The sequence below is a fragment of the Neovison vison genome, chromosome 3 (genome assembly GCF_020171115.1).
Source record: "Neovison vison isolate M4711 chromosome 3, ASM_NN_V1, whole genome shotgun sequence".
In the NCBI taxonomy this organism is placed as follows: domain Eukaryota; kingdom Metazoa; phylum Chordata; class Mammalia; order Carnivora; family Mustelidae; genus Neogale; species Neogale vison.
This window is the reverse complement of record NC_058093.1, coordinates 31,452,888-31,478,648: the sequence shown is the minus strand read 5'-3', so window position 1 is coordinate 31,478,648 and position 25,761 is coordinate 31,452,888. Positions and strand designations below refer to the sequence as shown.

At 40.5% G+C, this 25,761-nt stretch overlaps 1 protein-coding gene across 2 annotated transcripts in view; it reads left to right on the top strand.

The window, feature by feature from the left end:
- Nucleotides 1-25,309, top strand: part of EPHA4 (EPH receptor A4) — a 144,239-nt gene extending 118,930 nt beyond the window's left edge. Inside the window, exons 10-19 of one of the 2 annotated variants that reach the window (XM_044241685.1) lie at nt 864-922; nt 2,717-2,830; nt 3,091-3,276; nt 7,226-7,287; nt 7,740-7,949; nt 9,883-10,032; nt 13,489-13,682; nt 16,955-17,110; nt 17,441-18,376; nt 22,813-25,309. In XM_044241685.1, coding sequence (XP_044097620.1) covers nt 864-922; nt 2,717-2,830; nt 3,091-3,276; nt 7,226-7,287; nt 7,740-7,949; nt 9,883-10,032; nt 13,489-13,682; nt 16,955-17,110; nt 17,441-17,555 — 1,246 coding nt within the window. In that variant the 3' untranslated portion in view covers nt 17,556-18,376; nt 22,813-25,309. Of the gene's footprint in view, nt 1-863; nt 923-2,716; nt 2,831-3,090; nt 3,277-7,225; nt 7,288-7,739; nt 7,950-9,882; nt 10,033-13,488; nt 13,683-16,954; nt 17,140-17,440; nt 18,377-22,812 lie in introns of those variants that run through there. The other variant, XM_044241686.1, reaches the window with a different exon arrangement.
- The last annotated feature ends 452 nt before the right edge of the window (nt 25,310-25,761 follow it).

Here is a 25,761-nt window from a genome sequence, read left to right as displayed (position 1 = left end):
AGAAAGAGAATCTTAAGCAGACTCCCCAGTGAGTGTGGAACCTGAAAACAGGCTTGATCTCACAACCCTGAGATCATGACCTGAGCCAAAATCAAGAGTCCAATGCTTAGCTGACCCAGCCATCTATCTCCCTACCCTCCCGACCCCCCAAAATCTCATTTCTTCAGGACATTTAGAACAGAATGCCAATGGTGACATCATACACCATTTCTTTGGAAAGAGAATTCAGCTACAAAGGGAAACTTCTCATCTTTACACTTGCAAGTTCTCTGCAAACTCTTCTAGAATGTAATCCAGTAAAAAGCAAATATTTACCTTTTAAATTCTCATTAATAGTTTATGCATTTGTAAGCAACAGCTGAAACCAATAACCACAAAACTATTGTTTTAAGAATATCCTATGGTATGATAATGAGACTGGTGGTAGTGTTTATTCTGGTTGTAGCAACAGGACTGGCTGTGACAATGAAGACTCTTGCCATTTGATTTCTGCAGAATTCATCCATGGAAACTTACTTCAATTCAGAATATGTATCAAAAAATTAGCCAAGAAATTTATAATCTATCTTCAGTAAGATAAATTTATTCTTGAGATTTGAAATTATATTATAAAATACTTGTTTTATCACCTTAGTTTAGTGTCATGGTTAAGAGCAGAGACTCTGGGTTCTGATTGCTTGAAACTATCATTCAGCACCAAAGTGACAGTTACTCACCTTATTATTTTACTTCCCATAAACCTCAGTTGACTCATCTGGGAAATGTCCACAATATATTTGCCTGACTTACAAGGTGGTAGCAAAGAACTTACGGCATACAACTTTTGAAAATTATTTTATTTTATTTTTTTTATTTTTACTTAGACGGAGTAAATACAGTAAAGCTAAACAAGAAGCAGATGAAGAGAAACATTTGAATCAAGGTACAAAAACTGGATTAAAAAATATTTTTAGAGCATGTCTCATATTTTCAGTGTAGAAATGCCTAAATTAAATTCATATGACTATTAATATTACAGTCCTTCCACGGAATTATCTGAGTAGTGGTTTTCAGGGTATCCAACTGAAATAAATGATTTGGGATTGTTTCAAGTGAGATTAAAGATGGAGGTTGGGGAAACTCGTTCCCTTATTTTATTTTCCACCCTGAGAAAAGTATTGGTCTTGCTTGCTCATTTTTGTAGCCGGGTGACAAGGCTTAACAGGTCACAGTTTTTCTCACGTTTGGAGGGAAAGAAAAGAACTTCTAGGAATGAACAGTAATTGTCCCAATCCCAAGAGTATTTGCTATGGCATTTAGGACTACTAATATTTCTTCCATGTACTCTGGTTATTTGGGGATTGAAGAGTAAATTTGAAGAACTGGCCCTAGAATGACTTGAGCAAGAGAGAAGACTCTTAAATGGACAGCGGTTGATGCCCCTCCTGGAGCGCCATCCATTAGAACTTTCTGAGATGGCGGTGGTCTCTGTCTGCATTTACATTAGTACATTAGCCAAGAGCCACATGCACTATTGAGTATTTGAAAAGTAGCAAGTGTGAATGAGAAAGTGAATTTTAAGTTTATTTAATTTTAACTAATTTACATATACTAGCAACTTATGGGTAATAGCTACTCTGTTGGACATCACGAGAAGGTAGAAGAGAGACTGATCACGGGTAGGAAGGGTCATCTTGAGAAAGAGTTTCTTGGCTACAGCATATAAAGTGCTGAAGGATATGGGATATCTGAACCTTTTGTTATTTATTCACCCTGTTTTCTTTCCAAAACCATATTTTTTAAAATTTGCAAGTGAAATTTATATATTTTTCTAATGACTTTTTTTTTTTTTTTTTGAGGTGAGAACTAACAGTTCTGGAAAATCAAGGGGATTATTAAGTCAACCAGCACCCTATACCCTCTCTGTGCTCCAAAGCCATACTAGGAGCTCTAGCAGGGAAAGGAGAGTTCCCAGTTATTACTAATGCTTCTTGCCCCAGACATCTCTGGGCTCAGTGCTCAGGTTCTGAATTTAGGCTGCAAGTTGACTATGGGGTTTGGCTGAATTACGCTTCCTGGTATTCAAACCATCCATACAATGAGGCAACAACATTTTCTCCAGCTGAAGCTTCCAAATGAACTGTGGTGTCTTTACTAATAGCACTTTTAAAAGTGCAGGTCCAATCCAGAGTTTATATTCTCTATCAGCTAGCTGGTGTTATCCTTCTTGTCTGTTTTAACCCAGCTTTAATCTTCATTTGTTAATTACTGGTCACGTGCTTAATTGGTCCAGATACTGGGCAAAGGGGGCACCACGTAGACATGGCCCATTGAAAAAGAAAGCTCCAGTTACCTTCCCAAGAAAAGATGGCTGGAGATGATGGGTAGGACATGAGCAACTCATCTGGACACCTAGTATTCAGCCAACACATTCCCAGTTTTCTTGTAGAGACTCTATTTTCCTCCATGGGATGAGTGGTTTTTCAGATTTCATCCTTGAAGTGTGAAGACATTCCAGGAAGTCAGTAGAGCTGTAGCCTCTTAAGTAGCTAACAATTCTTTGTTTACCCACTAATGAAAACCAGAGCAAGGATCTAAATATTTTCGTATGTCTGTGCTAAGTATTTTTGCCATGCTAAAAACACTTCAAATTGCGTATTTTTAGACCTGGACAACTTAAGTTTATTCGTGGTTTTTGAGAAGTGTTCAGCTATCCTATCACATGTTTATTGCTTAGGTGTTAGAACTTACGTGGATCCCTTTACATATGAAGATCCCAACCAAGCAGTTCGAGAATTTGCCAAAGAAATCGACGCATCCTGCATTAAGATAGAAAAAGTCATAGGAGTTGGTAAGTATCTGAGTATCTCTCAGATAAGCCTATTTTCATTGTAGATATTAAACATACATATGTGGATTATACGAATTTATATGAACATAGTGTATATACATGTATTTATGTAAATATTGGTATACATGAAATTTCCTTGATCTATATAAAACATGAACACAGTGCCCAGCATGTAAAAAGTACTCAACAAACGTTTGCTATTCCTCTTTCATCTTGAATGTGTTTCTGGTCCATGGTTGATTCGTTTTTTCTTCCCAAAGGTGAATTTGGTGAAGTATGCAGCGGGCGTCTCAAAGTGCCTGGCAAGAGAGAAATTTGTGTAGCCATCAAGACCCTGAAAGCCGGTTATACAGACAAACAGAGGAGAGACTTCCTGAGTGAGGCCAGCATCATGGGACAGTTTGACCACCCGAACATAATTCACTTGGAAGGCGTTGTCACCAAATGTACGTGGGTCGCTCCCTTTACAAAGCCAAGTTAGAAGTTACTGGCAAATTAAACACACATTTTCTTTCCAGGGAAATGACAGATGGAGCAGACCCACTGATTGCTAATAGGAGGAAATCAGTGCAGGACAAGTCATTAATCTTGTAGTCAGCTCTCAATGGGTCTACGGTTTAGGCTGATTCCCTATTTCCAAGGCAGCTTGTGTGAGATTTTAGGGAAATTAATACTGCAGATTTTCGGTATGCCTCGCCATCTTTCAAACCTTCGCTAGACCAAACTGATTGTCACAGGGTAGGCGCAAGCAGATGGTAAGCAAAATAAAATTTAAGTACTTTTCATATAAACCACAAAAAAACCTCGCCACACCTTGTGCTTGAAGCTTCGGCTCCAGATGCAGGGAGTGAATCTTGGAAATCTTTATTATATTGGGGGATTTGCTTGTCTGCTCTGCCTGATTTATGGCTGTTGCTGTTCGGCACCTATTTACAGTAACACCTGGATGAACCTTCCCTTTTTTAGCCCATTAGCATTCCCCAAGCCCGTGAACCACGCTTCAGTTAAAATACGACACAGCTCAACAGATGCATTTTGTGAAGCAAACCGTGAATACATCTGTAAGGCTGGCTAAGACCAATTTATAAAGCACCACACGGACAGACAGTCCAGCCGAAGCCGTTGTTGTTGAACATGGCTCTGTTCCAGGAGCCTCGGTACCTACTACCTGAGTACAAGTCAAGGATCTTGTAAGCCCCAGGGCTATGTCTCCAGGAAGGCCGGGGTTCCTCCAACTTGATTCAAGGTGCCTACAAAAAGCATCCTCCGTCAGCATGTGCAGAATGGGCGAAGGGTGGGGGGGGGTGTGCAGTGGAGAGGGAACGGGAGGTTAACAAGTCAGCGTTGGACATGCCGTCTGGGGCAGAGCAGGGAAGTGAGACACAAGAGTTTGGGACCTTTAGGAAGAGAAAATAAGGAGGTTATGAAAAAGCGAGAGGAAGTGTATGTTTATTCAGAGATCTTGAACCGACATCAGAATTCTGGAAAACGTGTTAAAATTTAGCCTTCCTGGACCGCATCCTCAGGTTTGACTGAGCAGTGGGAATGGGGCGGTGAGTTCGCATTTCTGCAGAGCGGGGAGATAAACCAAAGCTGTGGTTCCTAGGACCGGACTTAGAGACCCCTTGGCCCCGTGGCCAGAGAGGGGACCAGAGACGCTCCAGGCAGCTCTACTGCTCAGAGGGCATGTGGTCTGGACTGGTTGCTCAAACCGTCAGTTTCCTCATCTGTACCATAAAATTAAAAATAGAACTTGCCTCAGCAGAGTTTTTTTGGATGAAGTAGTTCCCGTATTGAGCATAATGCTTGGCAAATTTAAACAACAACAACAGAAATCTTCCCTAGGTGTTAAACTGGTATTACTGCATCCTAAGAAGAACATCTTTCCCCATCTTCAGAGTCCTTCAGAAACGGAACCTTGGTGCTAAGGGTATATAATTTTCTACCTCAGGCGAAGGCTATAATTAGCATAGAATAGCTCTATTTGCTTTTTAAGATTAGTTTTACAGACAGGATATTTTTCTGTTGCCCGTGGCCTTCAGGGCTGCCCAGAGCCCTTCACTACTTTAATTGAAAGATAACATTCTGTTTAAATACTTCTGCAGGTCCATTTTCTCAAAAGGAGGCTCTGTTCAGCTTGGGGTGTTTTTCCTGCTGCAGACAGTGATTTTCATAGCACCTCTGCAGTAGAGAGAAGAAACAGGGGATCTTTGTATTAAAGTCCCACCGTGCCTCTAAAACCCGTAGCTATTACAGCTGTAACTGTTATAAACGACTGGATGCATTTGCATAATGCAGTTGTCACTGAATTAAAATGATTTAAAATTGCCACCAGAGGCATTGTCCCCCTCCCCCGACGCTGGTCTGCCCTCACTGCACCCCTGCCTGTTGTAGGGGAGGAGCCCTGTCCATCCGTGAGCCCACCTGAGACCCATTTTATAAGCCCTTCTGCTTATGGAGACCTTCATCTCTGTTTCTCTTGGAGAGCTCATAAAGATTCTGACAAATGGATACTTTCAATAAACAGAACAAGGAATGCAGAAAAATTGTAAAGAGGGTGCCAACCGCCAGAGGAGGGAGGTGTGAGGGTGCAGAGGTGGTGTGGAAGCGTGTGAATTCATTACCAGCAGTTACTTGAGTAACTTCTTAAATTGTCCAGGAGACTATAAATTCTCTCCCCTCTCCTGCCCCCCCCCCATCTTTTGGATCTTCTACTCTCTTATCCACACCTCCAGAGAGATCTGGTGAAATTGGAGTAGGTGTTAATGCAAGAGAGTCAACCTTTCTCATTAATTGACGAAGTATCTTTTGATTGAAGCGGGTTCATTAAAAGTCCTTTAGATGCATTTGGTCTGTCTGTGGCCACAGATGTAGAGGGTAAAGGAGTCTGAAACTAAGAGCTTCCTATGTATTGTATTGTATTGAGAGGAGGACAGAAAAGGTGTAGAGAGACGGGAAATGGTTTTTCTTTGGCCTTTGATCTACACCACACTTTCCAGGTTTTCTGCCAGCTTTTTGTTCATCACTGTAAAGAAAGTCTCCATGGTATTGTTTCCAAAGTTTTACCTTGGAATGCTTTCTTAGGACACCAAACACATAGTGGGAAAAAAAGGGTAATTTGGACGGCTTTGAAAACTGCTCTTCCTAATTTTTCCCTCTGAGATGAAGACATTTCCCCCCGTGTGCCCACATCAGAACAGAGTCTTTTCTGGGTGGGAAAGGTATTGGTTTAGAGTAATTATAGGAACTTTGCAGCAGTGACATGTCCTAGTCCATTTTCCCTGACTGAATGTCTGAGTCTGAACATTCCACAAGTATAGCAATGAAAGTGAATATTTTTGATTTATCAAACTAGCATTTTATTTTCCTCCCAGGAAATCTTTTGTGTTCTCTTTGCTTTTATCTATACGGAGGATTTACGCTCCCCTCTCCACCCCTCCCACAAGTACCACGTAGAAAGAAGGAATTTCAGACCTTGAGCCCATAGCAATTAAGAAACTAAAGAATGGTTATTTCCTAGGTTCCTCAGAAAGAAAACCAAAGTGAAATGAGAGAATTATTTCCCCCCACTTCTCCCAAATCTTAAAATAATTTTGTTCTCTTTGTGGGAGTGGGGGGAACAAGTGGGGGGGGGGGAGCAAGAATGTTCTAGTACTGAATTAACCTGCTGTCTCAGGTGAATTAATTTACTGAACCTTTTCTCTGATTTTTATTGTTTGTTGTTGCTGAGGTTGTCGGTTTAAGGGAGCAAATAGAATTAAGGGGGGTTTTTTGGTTGTTTTTGTTTTTGTTTTTTTAATTATAAAAAGGAAAAAAAAAGGATACAGCTCCTGACCCTAGCAAGGCAGGTGGGCAGAGAGGGGAGGGGACAGTTAATATTGTGCATGCTCAAGCTTTGAGATGTGTTTGAGTGATAAAGTATTCAGTGTGGTTACTGCTTCCAGAAACTTGGGTTTCTCTAAATCAGTAAAGAAGTTTCTCTATCCATTGATTGCTTTAGCATCACACAAGTGGCTCTTCTGGGGACAAAATAAATTAATTATCCTAAAGATTTTTTTTGCCTTTACACAGACCTGCCCATTTATCTTCTTCCCCTTTTGCTTGAGAGAGCAATTATCCGTTCATGTGCTCCCTGGATACCAGAGGCCACTTTAGTTAAAGACCTTGTCAACAAGCCACCCAAAGGGTTAACCTTCCAGATGGAATTTAAACCTACCCGTCCTTTTAATATTTCATTCCTAGCTCCCCACAGCTGAGGCATAAGCTTGGCTTGTTTTAATTAAATTAGATCGCGCAAGACAGGTGTCTTGGCAGTAAAATTGTGCACAGCCCATTTTTATCTCATTAACTGCAGTGCTCATCAAGGGTTTGTGTTTTTCTTTCTGAAAACTCTAGGTAAACCAGTAATGATCATAACAGAGTACATGGAGAATGGCTCTTTGGATGCATTCCTCAGGGTACGTGACTACTTTATATTAAACCCAAGAATGTTGGTATTTAGAAGACTCTAACAGACTCCTTGTGTCCATTCTGTTTGGTTGTATTCATGGACTTTTTTAATGGGGCAAGGGAGGAAGAGGAGACATAGAGAATGATGTGATTTTTAAAGGCTATTAAATAATCCATGTTCAATGAAGGTAGTATTAGATTCATTCTTGCGTGGTGGGGCTGTTTGAGCGGTAGATTCATTACAGTTGGATAATTTCCATCTACTACAGGAAGCAAACCCAGCTCCTAGGATGCACTCTAGTAAAGAATAAGTGACTTTGTTCAGAAAGGTCCGGAAATAATGTTGAATTTCATTGCATACTTGATACAGATATCAAAAAAGATTCAAGTAATAAATGCCTGGTGAAAATTAATTAGACCTCATGCTAATGAGATGGTTTCTCATTCCTTTCCTACACAGAAGAACGATGGCAGATTTACTGTCATTCAGCTGGTGGGCATGCTTCGTGGCATCGGGTCTGGGATGAAGTACTTATCTGACATGAGCTACGTGCACAGAGATCTAGCTGCGCGGAATATTCTGGTAAACAGCAACTTGGTCTGCAAAGTGTCCGATTTTGGCATGTCACGAGTGCTTGAGGACGATCCGGAAGCTGCTTACACCACCAGGGTAAGGAGAATTTACGACCTCTGGGTTTTGACTCTGATGAAACTGTGCCTCTTTTCTCACTTTGATGTTTAAGCCCTTTGTGATTTTGTAAGTTTCCTCATCATTCAGAGCCTCTTCATGCCCACGCATTCATTTTTAAGCCATGTTTCTGAGGGATTTTGAAACCGCCTCAAGATGTGTGACTACTTTACTGCAAACTAGAGCTTTACTTACGCAGTTTTTACACTTAATTTTTCTTCCCTTCCTCCCTCCTTTCCTCCCTTCTTTCCTACCTTCCTTCCTTCCTTCCCGTTTTATATTTTCTCTTTGGTTCTTATCTATTATTAAAAACATTTTTTTTATTTTAAACGAGACGGAGCAATGTTTCTAGTTGGTTGGCTACTGAATCTGGGAATGTAGATAGAAGATTTATAAAACATTTATACTATGAGAGAATTTTTAGTGTCTATTGGTCTTCATTTTGCTACTGGTAGATAAGCTGGATTAGGGGACACAGTTTAAGAGTTAATCAGGATACATTTAATGGCTATGCTATCTTAGCTGGAAAAGCTGAATATAAGATAGTAAGGAAATAAACAGAATCATAAAAGTTATTGGCCATTAGGGCTGGCACTGCTGAAATCAATGAGAAGCAGACAGTTAACAGCCATTTTCTTCCTTCCGTGCTCATTTTGCATTAGCAATCCTAAGCATCATGTTTTTGTGTTTGTTCGTTTGTTAGTGTGAGTGGTTATGAGTGGTTGGTTGGTTGGTTATTTTTTTTTTCTTGTAGTTTTCATTTTCTTTGGCTCTAGTTTTGAGTCTACACTACACATATATCCACTTTTGAATTCTGAGTCCATTCAGTTAGGAAAGAATGCATCTTTGTGAATGCTAAAGGTCTTTCATTCTTTTTCCAGTATTTGGAGAGAGGAAAGTGAAAGGCGGCTTCTAGAAGGAGCATTTACATAGATAAAACCTTAGCCAAATAGTTAAGGAAGGCAGAAGGCAGCACAAGCATCCTCTGCATAGAACAAACAGAAATGTAACACACTAGGTTTTCAGAGTAAGCGCCAGAAGAAGTTTCAGGGTAAGTGCCAGTAAGAATCAGTATAATTTCTAGTACAATTTATTGCCTTGTTTAGTAGCCTTAGTAAAGCAGACTTTGAAATGATGTTCTCTTGAACAGCTTAAGGGTCTGAATTCAGGTTGCATTAATTTCCTTAGGTGGAAACTTAAGAAATTTGAAACTCCATTAAAAATACCTTTCACATAAGTATAATCAAACAGTAGACATTTGAGGCAAAACAAAACAAGAAAACAGCATTTTAAACTTTTCCTGAGTAATACTCCATTGCTTGAACCATTTTGTGGGTGTCCTCACCCCACTGAAGACAGTAACAGCTCTGACATCTGGTATTTGGCTTTTGCTGAGAGACTATGTAATGTATTATCTTCTAAACATGTTAAACATGTTTCTCATGCTATATAAAAGTAGGATCACAGTGTGGTCATGTTTAACTTCCACAGTTCATGATTTCAGAAGTGATTCTAAATACTGCCTTTGTGCTGCTGAGTGAGAGAATCCAACAAGAAGTCAACTAGAGTCTCCGTGACACATCCATTGATATACCATGATGACATAAGCATTGTGTAAAACCTGAAATTCCTTTTCTTCTACAATATTGCCTGAAAGCAGAGCTCAGGTAATAGGTAGACTTTTAAAAAATAATTAAACAGATTACTTATTCACTTCCTTGTGACTAGAGAAAACCTATGAGGAGAAGTGTCTCAACCTCAAAGACTAGTTAAAATAAACAAGTCTCTTACTGTTGTTTGGAGAGCTATCTCAGGAATGTTGCTGACCTGCTTCCAAACAGTAACAACATTCAGTGACTGAAATGGCACATCAGTGATGTACTTAGGGAATAACTTACGGCTTGAATGTTCACAGGGTGGCAAGATTCCTATCCGGTGGACCGCGCCAGAAGCAATTGCTTATCGTAAATTCACATCAGCGAGTGATGTATGGAGCTATGGAATCGTTATGTGGGAAGTGATGTCGTATGGAGAGAGACCCTATTGGGATATGTCTAATCAAGACGTGAGTCTTTATGTTCTAAAATATGTCTTCACATTGAGATTCTGGAAGGATCGCATCAGCATGAGATGGAGTGAGGGCTGAGCTTAAAATGATACACGGAATGCAAGATTCTCAACAAAAACGGATGTAGTAATCTAGTTAAACTTTATGGTCATGGATTTCAAGGCCCAAAATTATGTAGGTTAAATGGGATAGTATGGAAGACAGATTCAGTAGATACTTACATAGGTGGATGGATGAGTGATAAGGAACAGTATTTTACTTGACTAATGCTCAAATCCATACTGAAACAATTCAACTTTGAATCTTAAGAAAATACAAGGATATACGAAAAACACAAATCTCACATGTGAAAAAATTGACACCAAAGGTTTATTGGAAGAAAACTAGTGAATATTTTAAAGCTGGCATAGTTGTAATCAGAGCTTGCCCCTTGAGGACTCTAAAATAAAGCTTCACTAAATGACCCTTTGTAAATTATGCACATCCCTTTTAAATGTACCATCTGGACGACTTCGTAAGGGAGTATCCACAATGCCTGCAATTTCAGAAAACCATTCAATAATGACACTAATAAGATTCCAGAGTAATAGAATTTAATTACAAACATCTCCAGTGTGAAAGGGGGAAAAAATACAAAAACAAAAATCTTAAACCAGGGGGTCTTCCCAGAACACTTGTTAGTTACTTATATATGTGAAGTGAAATATTAGCAGAGGATGTTTACAAAGGCATGGTATTCAGTTTACCAATGATAAAAATTATAGTTTGGGAGAAAAATCATCTTTTACAAAATGCTTCTCATATGGAATGCCCTCTGCCCATCTGCCTCATCCTGGAACAACAGGAAGTTGCAAAGGCTTGACAATTAAATGAAGAACCAGGTGTACTCAGGAAGTAAGATGCTGGTTACCTTATCGATAAAAGACTTTTCAGAGCAATGGAGAAGCTAATGCACTCCGTGTCTAGTGGGGCAAAAAATTCTCTAACCAGATTAAGAGGAATGATAGTGTTGACATTGTGTTATCTGTAAGTTACAAAGAAAGGTTCATAGCAGATAGGAAGAAAGCCAGTAGCTAGCATAACTGATAGGTAATCGCAGGCTGGAGCAGGGGAAGAGGGGGACAAAACTAGAGAGGTGAGTGGTGTGTAATCTATTGTTTACTGTGATTGTGTCACAGACACCTTCCATTTGGTTTCAGATTAGAGACTTTCAGAGGGACAGAAACTACCTACAGGAGCAAGTAGTGCATATGTTTACTCATTTAATGATTTGATACTTCAACTTCATTTCAGTTGAGAGTCCTGACCAAATGCTTGTAGGAGTAGGGGATCTAAAAGATGCTGTCCATTTTTCTGCCCTAAATATTTTCAGACCTGTAGTTTTGACAGATTCTGTATTATATGAAAACAGTTTTTATTGTCTTAAACTTTCAATTGTCTGGCTTTATCCATGAAGAACATCTGAAGCCAAGTCTCTCCCACAAATAATATTGATTAGTCATTCACACGTATTTGTCTCTTTTGGGTTCTGTGTAGAACAGGGATCAATAGGAAATGTAACTGGGGAATTACTTTCATCAGAATTCATTTGGCATATGGTGAATAGAATCAAAATAGCTATTGAAAATATGGCAAACTTACCAAGTTTTTTTGTTTGTTTTGCTCATCAGTGCCCCCCCCAACAAAACATTCAGCAGCAAACTGAGAAAATATGCTTTGTTAACCCACAAGCCATCTTCCAAGCTGGCAGTGGAGAGGGAGCTAATGAAAGAGTATTAAGCAGTCTGAGGGTTTTATAACAAATTGTGTTACCCTGGCATTAGCCCAATATTGCTCTCATTCTCATCAATTCAATGTGAAATGTTTTCATCAAGTCCAGAGTCAACACCATGCACCTGGAAAGATAAAAGAAAGTCCGAAGATCAAACTGACTTAATGTAATTGCTAGAAATAAATAGAATAATGTTTCGTAAGGTAGCATATAGAAGTCTACACTAGAAGGAGTGGTAAATAGCACTAATACAACAGGATGTTGGCAAAGATACATGGGAGAAAAAAGGATCAGAGGGCTTAATAAATCACAGGATGATTGTTGAACTGTGTGCTAGCTAAAAAGACAATAGTCGTACTGATACCTAGAAACTGGACCCAACTGAATTAACTGTTTTCTGTTGAAGACCAATTTTTGGACAGTAAATAAACCCTACGGGAGGGCGAACGCCAATGTGGTCATTGAGATGGCTACAGCTCTCGTATTTCGCTGAAAGTTACATTTCAGAAAATCGGGAAAAAAAAAACCTGATTTTTTTTTTTCCTACCAAAGTGGTAAAAAAAAAAAAAAATCTGATTTAAAACAAATAAAACTTTAAATATCTCCAAACAAACAAAAGTACGTCCAGAATTTCATAGGATGCCCATAAATACTGCTGATAAGTAGCCAAGAAGTTATGAAATAATTCCCCTCCTTACATTGGGCGTGAGTTATGTGATTTTACATTCCTGGGATTCACACCCTAAAAGAAGAGGGGCTTAGCAGGATGCCAATAAGAAAAGTACCGTAATACCTGTAAAGACAGATTAGAGAAAGTAGAATGAGAAGAAAGACTGTTGAAGGGTTTGCTTATGTTTTATTAAGCAGGGAGAACTGAGCAATAAGACAATTACCATCTACCATTAGAGCTTCTTCTCTTCAAAATGGGAATGTCCTCAAAGAAATTTGTGTGTTTGTTTTAATTTTCTTTGCTAACACTTTTTTTTAGATCTCCTTACTAACACCTTTTATCAGTGTCATTTGACAGCCGGCCAAGATCAAGAATAAGATACCAAATTGGCGTATTGGCATAGTGTGGTCTTCCAAAAGTAAAAATAGTTGGGCATCTAGAGCGTTTGAGGAGAGTGCTATTTTAGAGAGAGGTAGTGTCTTCTGGATGGGGAGGTCTGGAAGGTGGGCTTCTGTATTTGTCCCGTGAGCTGTCTGAGCAAGTGGACAGAGGCTTAAAATGATAAAAGGGGCTTCCATCTTGGATGCAACCATTAATGCTTCTTAAGGAAGGTCTTTAACACTAGGTTAGAGTCCCCTTTGCTGAGAGGGTTTAGCTGCTGCTGGATCTAGAACGGGGAGGGTCATTGCCATGTGATTTCTCAGGGCCAGGCCACCACCAGGTTGTTGATCTGATTATGTTCTAACCACTTGGCAACATTGATGCATCTTCCCTTTAGAATTTCAGATTGACAGTTCCCTGCCCTCTGAGAACACCGTGTAGTAACAGCTGGCTTCCCTGCCCTGTTGCCAGCAATACTCAGTTCCAGCAGAGGCTTCTGTGAAGACATTGGGCCGTTCTCATGCTCAAGCTTGCTGGCAGCTGGATGAGTGGGGAACTTGCTGGTCAGGAGGGTGGATCTCTAACAACAGCTTCCCTGGCAGCTTATATATCATTCTGTTGTCTTTGGTAGGTAATTAAAGCCATTGAGGAAGGCTACCGGCTACCCCCTCCCATGGACTGCCCCATTGCACTCCATCAGCTGATGCTAGACTGCTGGCAGAAGGAGCGGAGTGACAGGCCGAAATTCGGGCAGATTGTCAACATGTTGGACAAACTCATCCGCAACCCCAACAGCTTGAAGAGGACGGGGACCGAGAGCTCCAGGTCGGCCATGCTTGCTTAATAGTGATGTATGAAAGGATACATTGGAGGTGGCAGGCGAGTGCGGGCTCCCTGGAATTCCTGCCTGTTTGTCAGAGGCCACTGCACAGCTCTCTGCAACTGGGGTGGCTTCTTTCTCAGTTAATCATATATCTCAGGAGTATATATGATGATTTTGTTTACCATGTTGAAGAGCCTAACACCTGTCAGGCCTCAAATAGTCGTAAGAAAAACAAATTAAAAAAAATAATAATATCAACAAAAATGAACCAGGAGCAAAGAAATAATAAAGATGCTTCTTTGATGATGCTAGACCTGAACATTTAGGGAGACACATGATAATGGACTTTGGGAAGAAATGCAGGTCACGGGATGCTATATTTGGGAAAAGGAAAGGAACACTGGGTTAGTAAAAAATGAGCCAAGGACAGCTTTTCCTGCACTGTATTTTTAAGTTGACTTAGAAAGTGTTATAGGTGCTTAAAGGCTTTAAAGCAAGAAATTCATTTGGTTTCCGTTCTGAAAGTTTCTTTTTTGAGTCTTTCATGAGTAGAAGGAAACAGGACCAAAATAGAAACTGATCAGGTTACAAAGCGTGTGGATGAATGTTTGAGAGGGGTTTTAAAAAATGAATAGACTTGAACCCCCTGTGAAGGAGGTAGTTATTTCATTGGAAAGTGCAAAAAGAAGAAGCACTACCAGTCCAGAGAGGAGGTAAGGATACTGCAAGTCCGTAATTCAACAGGAACTTTTCTACCTGGGGACTGGGCCTCACTAGTGAAAGCTTCAGCTACCTGTCCCATCCGGAAGGGTATAGACCACCGTTGCTATTAAATAAGATTAGCCTAAGACAACTGGCCAGCTGCTTCAGGCCTACAAGAAGTGAGGCATTGACTCACCTCCAAATCTGTACTTCCCCCAGGTTCTTCATGACCCTGAGTTAAAAATAGGAGAACGTTTTCCCCATGATATCCAAGATCTTCCTGTCTTGGAAGATAGACCAGTCTTGGTCAGTGCTATGAGTGTCTCCTCCAGTCTTCTGGAGACTTAGCCTAATGGTTGTGGTATATACTGATCATTACAATGCATGAAGAAAAGAACCTGGAACAGACAGAAGAGGACCCTCTATCATTTTAAGCTTTCAGATCCCTTAGCACTGGCCACAATCCCAGCAGTTTCATGATCAAGCTCAGGGCTGAATTCACATCTTATTTCTGCCACTTGATAGTCAAGTGACTCAAAAAAAAAAAATCTCCTGGCATTTCTGGGCGATTTCTTGTTCTTTAGCTCTCTGAGAGGTGTAGGTGGCCTCTTCTATTCCAAGGTGAACTTCCTTCAGCTTTTGGATCTCCGGCTCCAGATCCCATGCATATTGTCTGAGTGTCTTAAGGCGGGTTCATTGGTACTTGGTGTTTGTTTCTCCTGCTGGCAGAAACTCTTCAATTACCAATATTGCATAATGTGTGCTTTGTACCATTTATGCAGAACAAATTGAGAACAAATTGAGTCATTGGACATACTCTTCTCAATTCTAAATTTTTCTCGCTGACAGTACTTCAGTACCTTGGATGCTTATTACTGCTTGCTAATAATGAGATGTAGTATAACATTGCTTGTGATTCAGCACAAAATTGGGCAAATGTCATGGTGTTCCACAAAGAGCACAGAGACTTCCAGAACAAGCTTGAGAGTGACGCTTAGAGTTAATTGATATTGAATGAGGATATTTTTCATCCTTAGGTCATTTTGACCTTGTCAGGTACCTAGAGCCTTCATGTGGCCCTATTAATGCTCTTGGTGTAAAGTTAGAAATGCAAGCTATTGGTCTTTGTCTAAAGATAAGTATTACTTGTAAGCATTAACAGTAATGTTAAAATCCTCTGTGCTGTCATTTGTTATTGGGGGGAAGAATTAAATCCTGATTATTTGTGCCATAAAAATTTATAGGAATTTTACTCAGAAAATTTATTAGAATAATGTACATAAAAGCACACAAAGACACAAAACTGATAAAACATGTCTTTGGTAAAACAGTTATGTAAGAAAGAAGTAATGCAAATTAAAGTAACAGATAAAAATTATAAAACAGACAAAGGAATTGGATTAATTCTGCTATGTAGAAAATCAAGACATTATATTGACTTAATTTTCTTTCCATAGGAAAATAATTTTTTTTGGTTAAAATTCAGTAACGATGATACTCTGATTTAGTATATTCAAGCAACACAGTCTCGGGATGAAAATTCAGTCAAAATGTTAAGATCAACCACATCTGTAATTTCTAGGGAAATGGGAGTTGAAGAAAATTTAAACAAGTACCTGTGTCACTGTCAGTATAAAATACCTTGTGAAGGTCTATCCAGTGATTATTAAGTAGTTTGATGTTGAAGATGACTATAATTCTCTTAATAAATGCTTCCATAAATAGATGTTTTGTCAGGTATCAATATCATGACAATGGCAAAATTCCTGCCTTCAGCTGTTGTCACTCTTGACAATGGCCTAACATAAAACACCTGGCCTGAGAAATGCATAAACTAATAAATAACTTAATAAAAAGTGCTTAGAATTCATTGAAATGATTATCTAAGAGGGAATACGAGAAGCACATTCCACAATCCAAGCAGTGATCAAAGTGGCCATTCTTCCTTCCCGTCTTGGCACACGTGCTGGCCAGGCATGGGCTGATTAAAGAGGGCATTAACTCCCTGCTGTCCCAAGTTTGTTTGAGTGCACTGAGCCTGCCTGCAAACCTGGCTGGGAGCATGCTGGACTTGAACTCTTGCTGTTTTGTCCGCTTTGTCAAGTCTGGCAAGTTGCAAGCTCTCAAGTTTTCCTTACTCATACTTCGCTAGGGTTTCCATAGATGCTGTCCTGAAGTATGTAATGCTCTGTGCCGGCAGGGACTGCACTCTCCGGCAAAGACGGATCCAGTTTCAGCCACAAGGTCTCCCGCAGTCTTTATCCCAGGCAAGAATATTGAAAGACCTGTATAATCATTAATGTACGAAGAAGGCCACATAAACAAATGCAGGAAGTGCAGTTAAGAACAGATAAGGTGATTGATACACACTTTTAGCAACTTCGTGAAATTAGGGCCAAAAAAAACCCCAAAACAAAAATGCAAAACCTCCTGATGCCATTGAACAATAGGTAGACCCCTCTAAAAAGCCCGTCCTTGGCGTTTCAGCACCTATATTAGGCAGTCTGACTTCTGAATCTTGCCGTCTCACTGAGCATCCTTGTCTGTCTCCGCTCCCTCATTCCCTTACCAGACCTAACACTGCCTTGTTGGATCCAAGCTCCCCTGAATTCTCTGCCGTGGTGTCAGTGGGCGATTGGCTCCAGGCCATTAAAATGGACCGGTATAAGGATAACTTCACGGCTGCTGGTTATACCACACTAGAGGCTGTAGTGCACATGAACCAGGAGTAAGTACTCAGCGATGTAACACCAAAGGGTAAATCTAGATTTAATAGTATTTTTCTTTTTTTGCTTTGAGCTGCATTATCATCCTCCTCATTAAAAAAAAAAAGAAAACTGGAATGCCTTTCATTTTGATTGAGTATAATTTTACAGAGCCTCTAAAAGCACCTACATTGTTGCGTTCAGTTGCTTAATTAAACATTTGAATACACCTGCCTTGTTGTGCTGTATGAATTGTGGCTGATTTCAAATGTGTGTCTGCATGAAGCCCGGAAACGAGATTCTCCACTCGTGTAACTTTTCTGGCCCTCTTTTTTTTTCTCCCCCACCTCCAGGGACCTGGCAAGAATTGGCATCACAGCCGTCACACACCAGAATAAGATTTTGAGCAGTGTCCAGGCGATGAGAACCCAAATGCAGCAGATCCATGGCAGAATGGTTCCTGTCTGAGCCAGTACTGAATAAACTCGAAATTCTTGAAATTAGTTTACCTCATCCATGCACTTTAATTGAAGAACTGCACTTTTTTTACTTCGTCTTCGCCCTCGGAAATTAAGGGAAAAAAAAAAAAATCAATACCCGCAGTTTTGCTTGGTGTACAGATCGCCAAAACTGTGGGGCTTCGCAGAAATGACAGCCGTCGTTTGAAATTAGACCTGGAACAAATTGTTTCTCAGAAGTACTCCGTCCATCACCAGTTTGTAAAATACATGTACGTATATAAATAGAAACACCACCTTCGAGTTTGATGCCGCAGTTGCTGCTAGACACTCAGCTTCTCCGAGACGTCCTTGATCCTCTCTCCAATGGGAATTACAACTGCAGTATTTTGTTTGTGGCATAAATGACCGTCATCCTGCTTTCACCAGAATGGATACCATGCCCAGGAACATTCTGGAAGGACTCAGTTGTAGCTTTTAAGGCTTGGTTCATACCATAGGAAACAACCTAGGTGAAAACCATGTGGCTCATGAGTGTTGCTCCTTCGGTGCTTGAGCCCCCCGTTGGCTTATGATGACATAAGGGGCTGGAAAGAAAAAGAAAGTGGATTTCAAATAATAATAATAATAAATAATAATAAAACCCAAGCACCTCCCCGTCACTGGACAGACAAGGTTTGTTTCTTTGGGCCTGAGGCTGTGCCATATAAAGTCGTATTTTGGGACTCTACAAACTTACTGTAACTACCTTATGGATAGCGGACCATGACAATCTTGAATAGGGAACTTTCACACTTCCCTCCTTTAAAGAAGCAAACCCAAACCTACAAGGTAAGGCAAAACAAAACCTCAGCACTCTTTCCCCAATGAAAACTTTTTTCTTAACTTGATCTAATTTGAAACGCTGGGCAATAAATATTCTTTCATGTCTATCATTTAGTTTGGGGTTCTTTCAAGAGTTCAGTCCTCTCTTGACAATGGGAGAGGAGACCAGTGTGGAGACCGATACGGCTTCCCTGCTGTTCTGGGAAGACGTGAGTTAGGAACTGTACGATGTCAGGTTTGGAAACATGGCACCTAGAGCCTTGCTTGCTTTGCTTTCTCTCACACAAGGTTTCTCTTGCCCTTTGGTGCCATCTATTCATGCCACAAATACTTACAGGGTATCTTTTGGACCCTAACCCTAACCTGGTAATTACCTGTAACCTTGGATCATGCCTCACTCTTTGAGAGACTTGACTGCTTGAGAATTACTGGAAGATCTGTCCATTATTCTCATTCTCTGTCTTGCTTCAGTAACCCCTGCACCAAACAGGGTCAGCCAGGGAAGATTTACCTAGAAGTCAGTAGCGAGACTTAGAATTCACCTTGGGGGCGCCTGGGTGGTTCAGTGGGTTAAAGCCTCTGCCTTCAGCTCAGGATGTGATCTCAGGGTCCTGGGATCGAGCCCCACATCAGGCTCTCTCCTCAGCAGGGAGCCTGCTTCGCCCTCTCTCTCTGCCTGCCTCTCTGCCTACTTGTGATCTCTCTCTGTCAAATAAATAAATAAAATCTTTAAAAAAAAAAAAAAGAATTCACCTTGATGTCCTCATTATCAGAATGAGACTTCCTGGAACACACACTGCTCGTCTGTCAAAACCATTAGCCTTAGATGCTTCTGGTTAATCCCAGAATTTTCTTCTTGAAACATGAATTAAATGGCTTTGTTTATTCCTAGAAAAAAAATGCCTAACTTTTTCGACTGGACAAATTTTAACTTCCTAAACTCTTCCATTTTCACCACTTTTAAACACGAGCTTGGCTGATTTTAATGACCTTCCCCCCCTTGGTTATGCTGAAAGCTATTTCTTATAGAGCAAGGCATGTTCAATTTGATGCTGTCAAATCATGACAGTTTAGTAAAAACCTTTTTGCAGCATTGGTTGTAAAAGCTTTTCTGTTCAGAAGGAATATGAAATTCGTTTTTTGTTTTTTTTTTTTTAAACTACTCCAACCATTTTTGTTTTATCACCACTTTTGCCGAACCCTAAGAGTTCTGGATATTCATGTTCAAAGGTGACAGATATATTGGTGGGGTTTTTGTTTGCTGTAAAAACAAAAAACAAACAAACAAACAAAAAAATCTATGTAACTTTTTCCTTCAGGAAAGCTGTAATGTATTTTATTTTCAGTCTCCATGGACCAGTTCGAATAAGGTAGCATGATGACGTTATCTTGGAAGTCAAAAGAGTGTTTCCTTGCATACATTGAATAATTAGAAGCCTTGCTTTTTTCAAGGCAACAACGTAGGATGAGTTATTTTTCTACACACTGAACATACACAAAGCAGAACATTTCAAAAGAGAGAGTGTGTCAGTTGTAAGATACCCTAACAAGTTAATGCTGGACACTGTGCTGAGGTCCTGGTGTTATTTCTCAGCACACATTTTGGGTACGTGCAGAATAATCGGGTGAGGCTTGAAATCTTAATACATTCAAAGGTTGCCTCCTGGATATTAATTTGAACACATTGTATGAGTTAGAATCCAGGCCAATGGGAAGGCCAAAAAGGGCTTTCTCAGTGCCTAAAATAATATCCAGTAACAGTTGAAGTGAAACTCCACTGCTTCCGTGAAGTTACACAGTTTCAAAAAGAAAGGGGAGGACAATAGGAATGTTCCATTGTTTCCCAGGGCCTGGAGCCAGGCTCTGGCATCCAGACAGCTATGGATTCTAAAGCCAAATGAGATGTTGACACGGGGAAATTCACTCCATGTTTCTTTATAACTCAGTCCCTCCACCTGCAAATTAGAGATAATGATACTTTAATAATAACACCTTTCCTAACACATGGCGTTGTTACAAGTGTACATGAAATGCTCTTAGGTAGAATGGACTAAACTTCACAGAAGGAAGGTATACTCTTCCTCCAGTGTTTTCCAAGTCTTACTCATCCATCTTTCACTCGCAAACCCAAGTGTTGTATTGTGACATGCCAGAGTAGGGTGAAATGGAGTTCAGTAGCGGGAGCCATGCAGATGAAGCTGCTTTGCCTTGTGTGGATTTATGAGGCTTCGATTTAAACATGTATCTCTACAAGAGATGGCAGACCTACCTAGTATTCCTTTATCATTTAGCCTTGAAATTCATGACATTGTTATTTTATAATGGACAAGGGAGAAATGGACAAGTGAGACCCCATTGTAATGAAAAGAACTGGATGGTAAAGACACTTTGATGTCTTCCTAATAGATCTTTCCTCATGATACCACATAGACCATATGCTTTGCTCTTTGTTCAAGCAGTTCCCTCAAATAAGGAGTTGCCAGAATTCAAAGGAGCAAAGGTTTCTTTTTCTCCACTGCAAAGTATTCTGGAATTAACTAGATAGAATCCTTCATATTCCCACACTTCTCACTCCAAACATCCAACCCTTTCAACATACATACTGAGTCCCCAAAAAGCCCACATCCCATTGGGAACTATTGAAGAAGAGTGTTGGTGAACTCACAGGGGACAGACATGGTTTGGGGACTCCTTTTTCTCCTCTAAGAATGGAAATTCTAGTAACAAAATAAAATCACCTTCAAAAAAGTGGGCATATCCATACGGTGTTCATTGTACTCCATCCGTTGTAAAGGTCCTACTCATGTCTCCTTATCCTGCATGTAAATACATGCCTGCCTAGTGCCGACCCTGCGCATTTGATTATCCCCAGAGAAACCACAGCTGGAAAAGTAGATCTGGCTCCTTTTCTTTGGTTTTCCTCATAATTGGCAAAATGAATGATGTTGACAAGTGGCTTCCAGAAGGGCTTGGTAGTTAAAAACCTTACCTACATTTAGAATTTTAAATTGCTTAAGAAGTCATCTCTGTCAATATTTTATAAGAAAACTTTATTTCTCTCTCTAAAGTATTTCCTACAGGACTAAATAATGGTTATTTACCTCAAAGGAACTAAATTTGATGTGTAGCTCACATACGTAAACACACATATGTACAAAACAAGCAAATAAAGAATTGGTTTACTAAAACAAGCAAAATTGTCTGTGGAGATAGATTCTGGTCTTAATCCTTTGCTCTCCACCTGAAGTCATCCACTGCTAAACACGGCCATTGTGGTGGGAGATACGGTGTCTGAAGAAATCTTGGTGGTTAGTTGTCACAAAGGAAAGAAGAGAAAATTCCTTATTATTGTTCATTTTGATTAGTGAGAGGAGAGGAGCCACAGAGACTCCGTTGTGTCCTGCTGATCTTGTTCTGTTCTAGACTGATGGGACAGTTGAGACTGGTTGGTTCTTGGTGGGCTCGAGCCCCCTAAACCTTTCCTGCTGCCACACCAGACATCTCCCTGACGCTCCCTTTCTGTGCCTGTTAACATGCAGCGCGTGTAAATCCTTTGCTAGATGCTCTCCTTCATTTGGGGCGCCTGGGTGGCTCAGTGGGTTAAGCCGCTGCCTTCGGCTCAGGTCATGATCTCAGGGTCCTGGGATCGAGTCCCGCATCGGGCTCTCTGCTCAGCAGGGAGCCTGCTTCCCTTCCTCTCTCTCTGCCTGCCTATCTGCCTACTTGTGATCTATCTCTGTCAAATAAATAAATAAAATCTTAAAAAAAAAAAAAAAGAAGAAGTTACTTTTTAAGAAAAGCATTCAGTGCTTTTTCTCTCTTGGTTTGCATTTTTTCAATCATAGTGTTGAATATTGGCAGATTGTGGTATTTCCAGATTTTTTCCCAAGATACCCAATTTCCCTTTCTGGAAAGGCTGGGTGCTAGTAGCGCAGGCTTTTCCGGTAGTACAATTCGCCTTTCACATCCCTTGACCAACCTGCACAATTCTTCTCTTCTCCTCTTGCACGATTCTTCCAAGTCAGAATTTTCATTTCCACAGAGTGGCTGTTCACACAGTGGCTAAGACATGGCTCTAGGCTCAGACTGTGTGGGTTCCAATCCCAGCTTGACTCCTTCACCATGTAGGACCTGGTGCAGGTACCCTGAGCAGGTAGCTGAGCTTTCCTATGTTTGACAGCCTTGTCCATTCGATAGGGGAAAGACGGTACCTTCCTCGAGTTGTTACAATTAAGCTATTAATAGCCACTTTATCTTGTTGCTACTCCAGTTGTCATTTGTCCGAGGAGAGAAGCTAGATCTCCACGCTCTCCCTCCTGAATTACTTCTTACTGAGCCGTACCGACTTTACGTGCTTCTCTTTCTTTCTTGCAATATTGGCTGACAACTGGCTGACAATCTTGGCTGCTGTTTTGTCTCAACTCCTGTTCTTTTCTCTACAGGGAGTAGACTCTGCTATCTTGGCCTCACAGCCCTTCCTGTTGATTACAAAGCCCACAGAAGAAAACAGAACACACCCTCCTCAGTCCCTTCGAAACACGTTTCTTCTGCTTCTGCTCATGCCAGTCCTGGAGCAAAGACACTGATGAAACAACACCCATACCCGAGAAGAATGCATGGATGACGTTGGAATCTCCTTTCCCAGTGAAAGAAACCGCAGCCGGGCAAGGTTCAGCACGGGTCCTCCCGTGGCATTGAGGAATGTACTGTCTCGCAGCACCAGCTCTGCAGAGCCCTTGTTCCTAAACTCCTCGTGGTTTTATTTATATGTATTTCCATATCTCGCTCCTGTACGTCACTGCTGCCTTGGCGCGGCAGCGAGCGACGCAAGGCTACAGGTCGTACCATGGACACCAGGTTCGGTGCCTCCACAGAAAGCAAAGCCAGTTCCCGTGAGCTGCCTATGATATGCATTGCTGAAGTAACATTTTACCCAGGGTGTGCCATTGCCGTGATACAAATATATTTTTTTTCCTAGACTAACTACGAGCTGACTTCTCTCTTTTGATGTGTGTACATAGGTGTGAGAGTGCGTGTCCGCGGGTGTATGTGCGTGTGAGTGTAGGACCTCATGCTTAGCACTGCCTGTGAATGTTGTGGAAGGCGACACCCGGAGAGTTTTGGTTTCTCGCCAGTTCAGAGATGAAGAGCCACATGAGTTGGTGGACCCGCACGGGTCCCCTGAGAAAGATAGCCCGGAAATGTTCAGTGTCCTGTATTTAGAAGTGTATTCTGTAGCTGCCACACGAAGCTTAGTAAGTAAGCCTGCAGCTTAGGATGGAGGCATTTTCACCTTGGCGATGGGGTAACTTGAGAGTGTCCATCCATTCAGGTGACAGCCCATCATCAGAATCACTAATTCCAATTGAGCTTCTCATCGGAATTGCCGGTTTCTTAAGGGAGAGAGAAGGGGGTGGAATTTGTCTGGTAACCCCAAATGGAATAGAGGTAGCCTTTGTTATCCTGCGTAAATGGACTCGTTGAATGCGAACAAAATATATGCAATTCATATACTTCCGGAGGTGAACGTAGACGCGTGTGTCAGCTTTGAGATGATGTGTTCTGGATTAATACTTTGTCTCTCAATGTCACAGAAAAATACATGCCAGTGACTCTTGAGGTTAGCATCGTTGGGATTAAATGTCCTCAAGTGATTTCAGGTTCCCCGTACACAGGAAGAGTTCTACAGTTACCAATATGCAGCTAACTCTGACGGTCCTTAGCCTTCTAGGATCTGAGGTCGGTGTGTGAAGATTCAGTTCCGATAGGACACGTATGCCAAACTTCAGCCAACATACTGCCGTTTTTCATAATCTGAGTGGCTGCCTTGCCTATTCTAAGCTATGCTTGCAGAAACTGTGGCCATTTTCATAAGCTATACCATCAAATCAGGGGAAAAAAATGGAAAAAAAAAAGATTCTGAACCCCATGTTGAGTAAGTAGAGAAAATCATCAATACGTATTTATTACATTCTGACAGGGTGTGTGGCATTGTGTTCTCATAGCTATGCCAGAGTGACAAATGTTAATTCACCCCTTTTTGGGGACTTTAATATATTTTTAAAGGGATGTGCCTATGCATTGATGCCTGAAAAATATGTATAAAGAAATGAGGTTGAATCTCTGAGCTGGTCATCTTTCCCCAGGGATCAGGGCAGGAGGCCAACTTCAGGGACTGTATCTAGCCCCATAAGCGAGTGCTGGCCTAGTGAGTTCAGATGCTCAGTCTTGCTCAGATCTTCCGTTAGGCAGCATTAAGCTGTTCCCCTGCACCAAATCACATAGCTTCACCATGTGTCCACTGGCCCCAAATTATTTTTAGCAGTCAAGGATGAAATGTTCTGGTGTGTTGAAAAAGTTATTTTCAAGACAGGTTGTGCTCACTACATTGCTGGTATGTGTGTTTTGAGAGCTCTTGTATTCAATCTGTGAAGGATATGTGTATTAATCCATACACGCTTATAGCCTCAATATTTGTCTGAAGACATCAAAATCTGACCAGTAAAGGAAAGTTCTAGAAGCAATATTTTCACTTATTTAACATTCTCCAAACAACATCAACCATTGATACACACTGAAGAGTGCATTTATTTTTTGTATCACTCCAGGTATGTTGGAATATGCAAGGACTGTGGTTAAAATTAGAATGTATAAGGCATATTATAATTTAGTTCATACCGAAAAGGAAATTAACAGAACATTGCTTGGCTCCTACATGTTCTGAAATTTGAGCGATCTCTTGAGTTAGACATAGATTTTTCTATTTTGTTTTATTTTGTCAAGGTATTTTTCTTCCCTTCATGAACTTTAGGTACACATAACTTATGTCATTTATTTATGGTCTTTTATACCTAGTTTGTAAAATTGTAAAATAGCAAACTAAATGCAAAGAGTTTGCATTTGAAAATAATAAAGTAGTTGCCGTATACAGACCTGGAATCTGGTTGTCTCTTTTCCATAATTTTTCCATATGCCTGCTGTTTCTAAATCAATTAATTCTTGATTGTCATTTGGTTAGAACATAAAATCTTGAGTTTTAATTGAGTGTGCTTAGTTAGAGGATAAAAAACATTGACTTTTAAATAGCCCTTGTCCTTGAGAACAGCACATTAGCAAATCAGACTTAGGTTTTATGAGATTCTGTATGTATCTGAGTGTAATTAAGACAGTGATCTTTGGTTGGAATTTAGGCTCCCCCACGTACTACTGATAATGCAATTTAGGGCAAGTTTCTTAACTTCCTTGTGCCCATTTACTTGTTTGTACAATGGCAATTATAATACGACAGGTATTTTTTAAAGATTTATTTATTTATTTATTTGAGAGCATGTGTTAGCAGTGGGGGAGGGGCAGAGGGAAAAGGAGAGAATCTCCAGCAGACAGTGAGACAC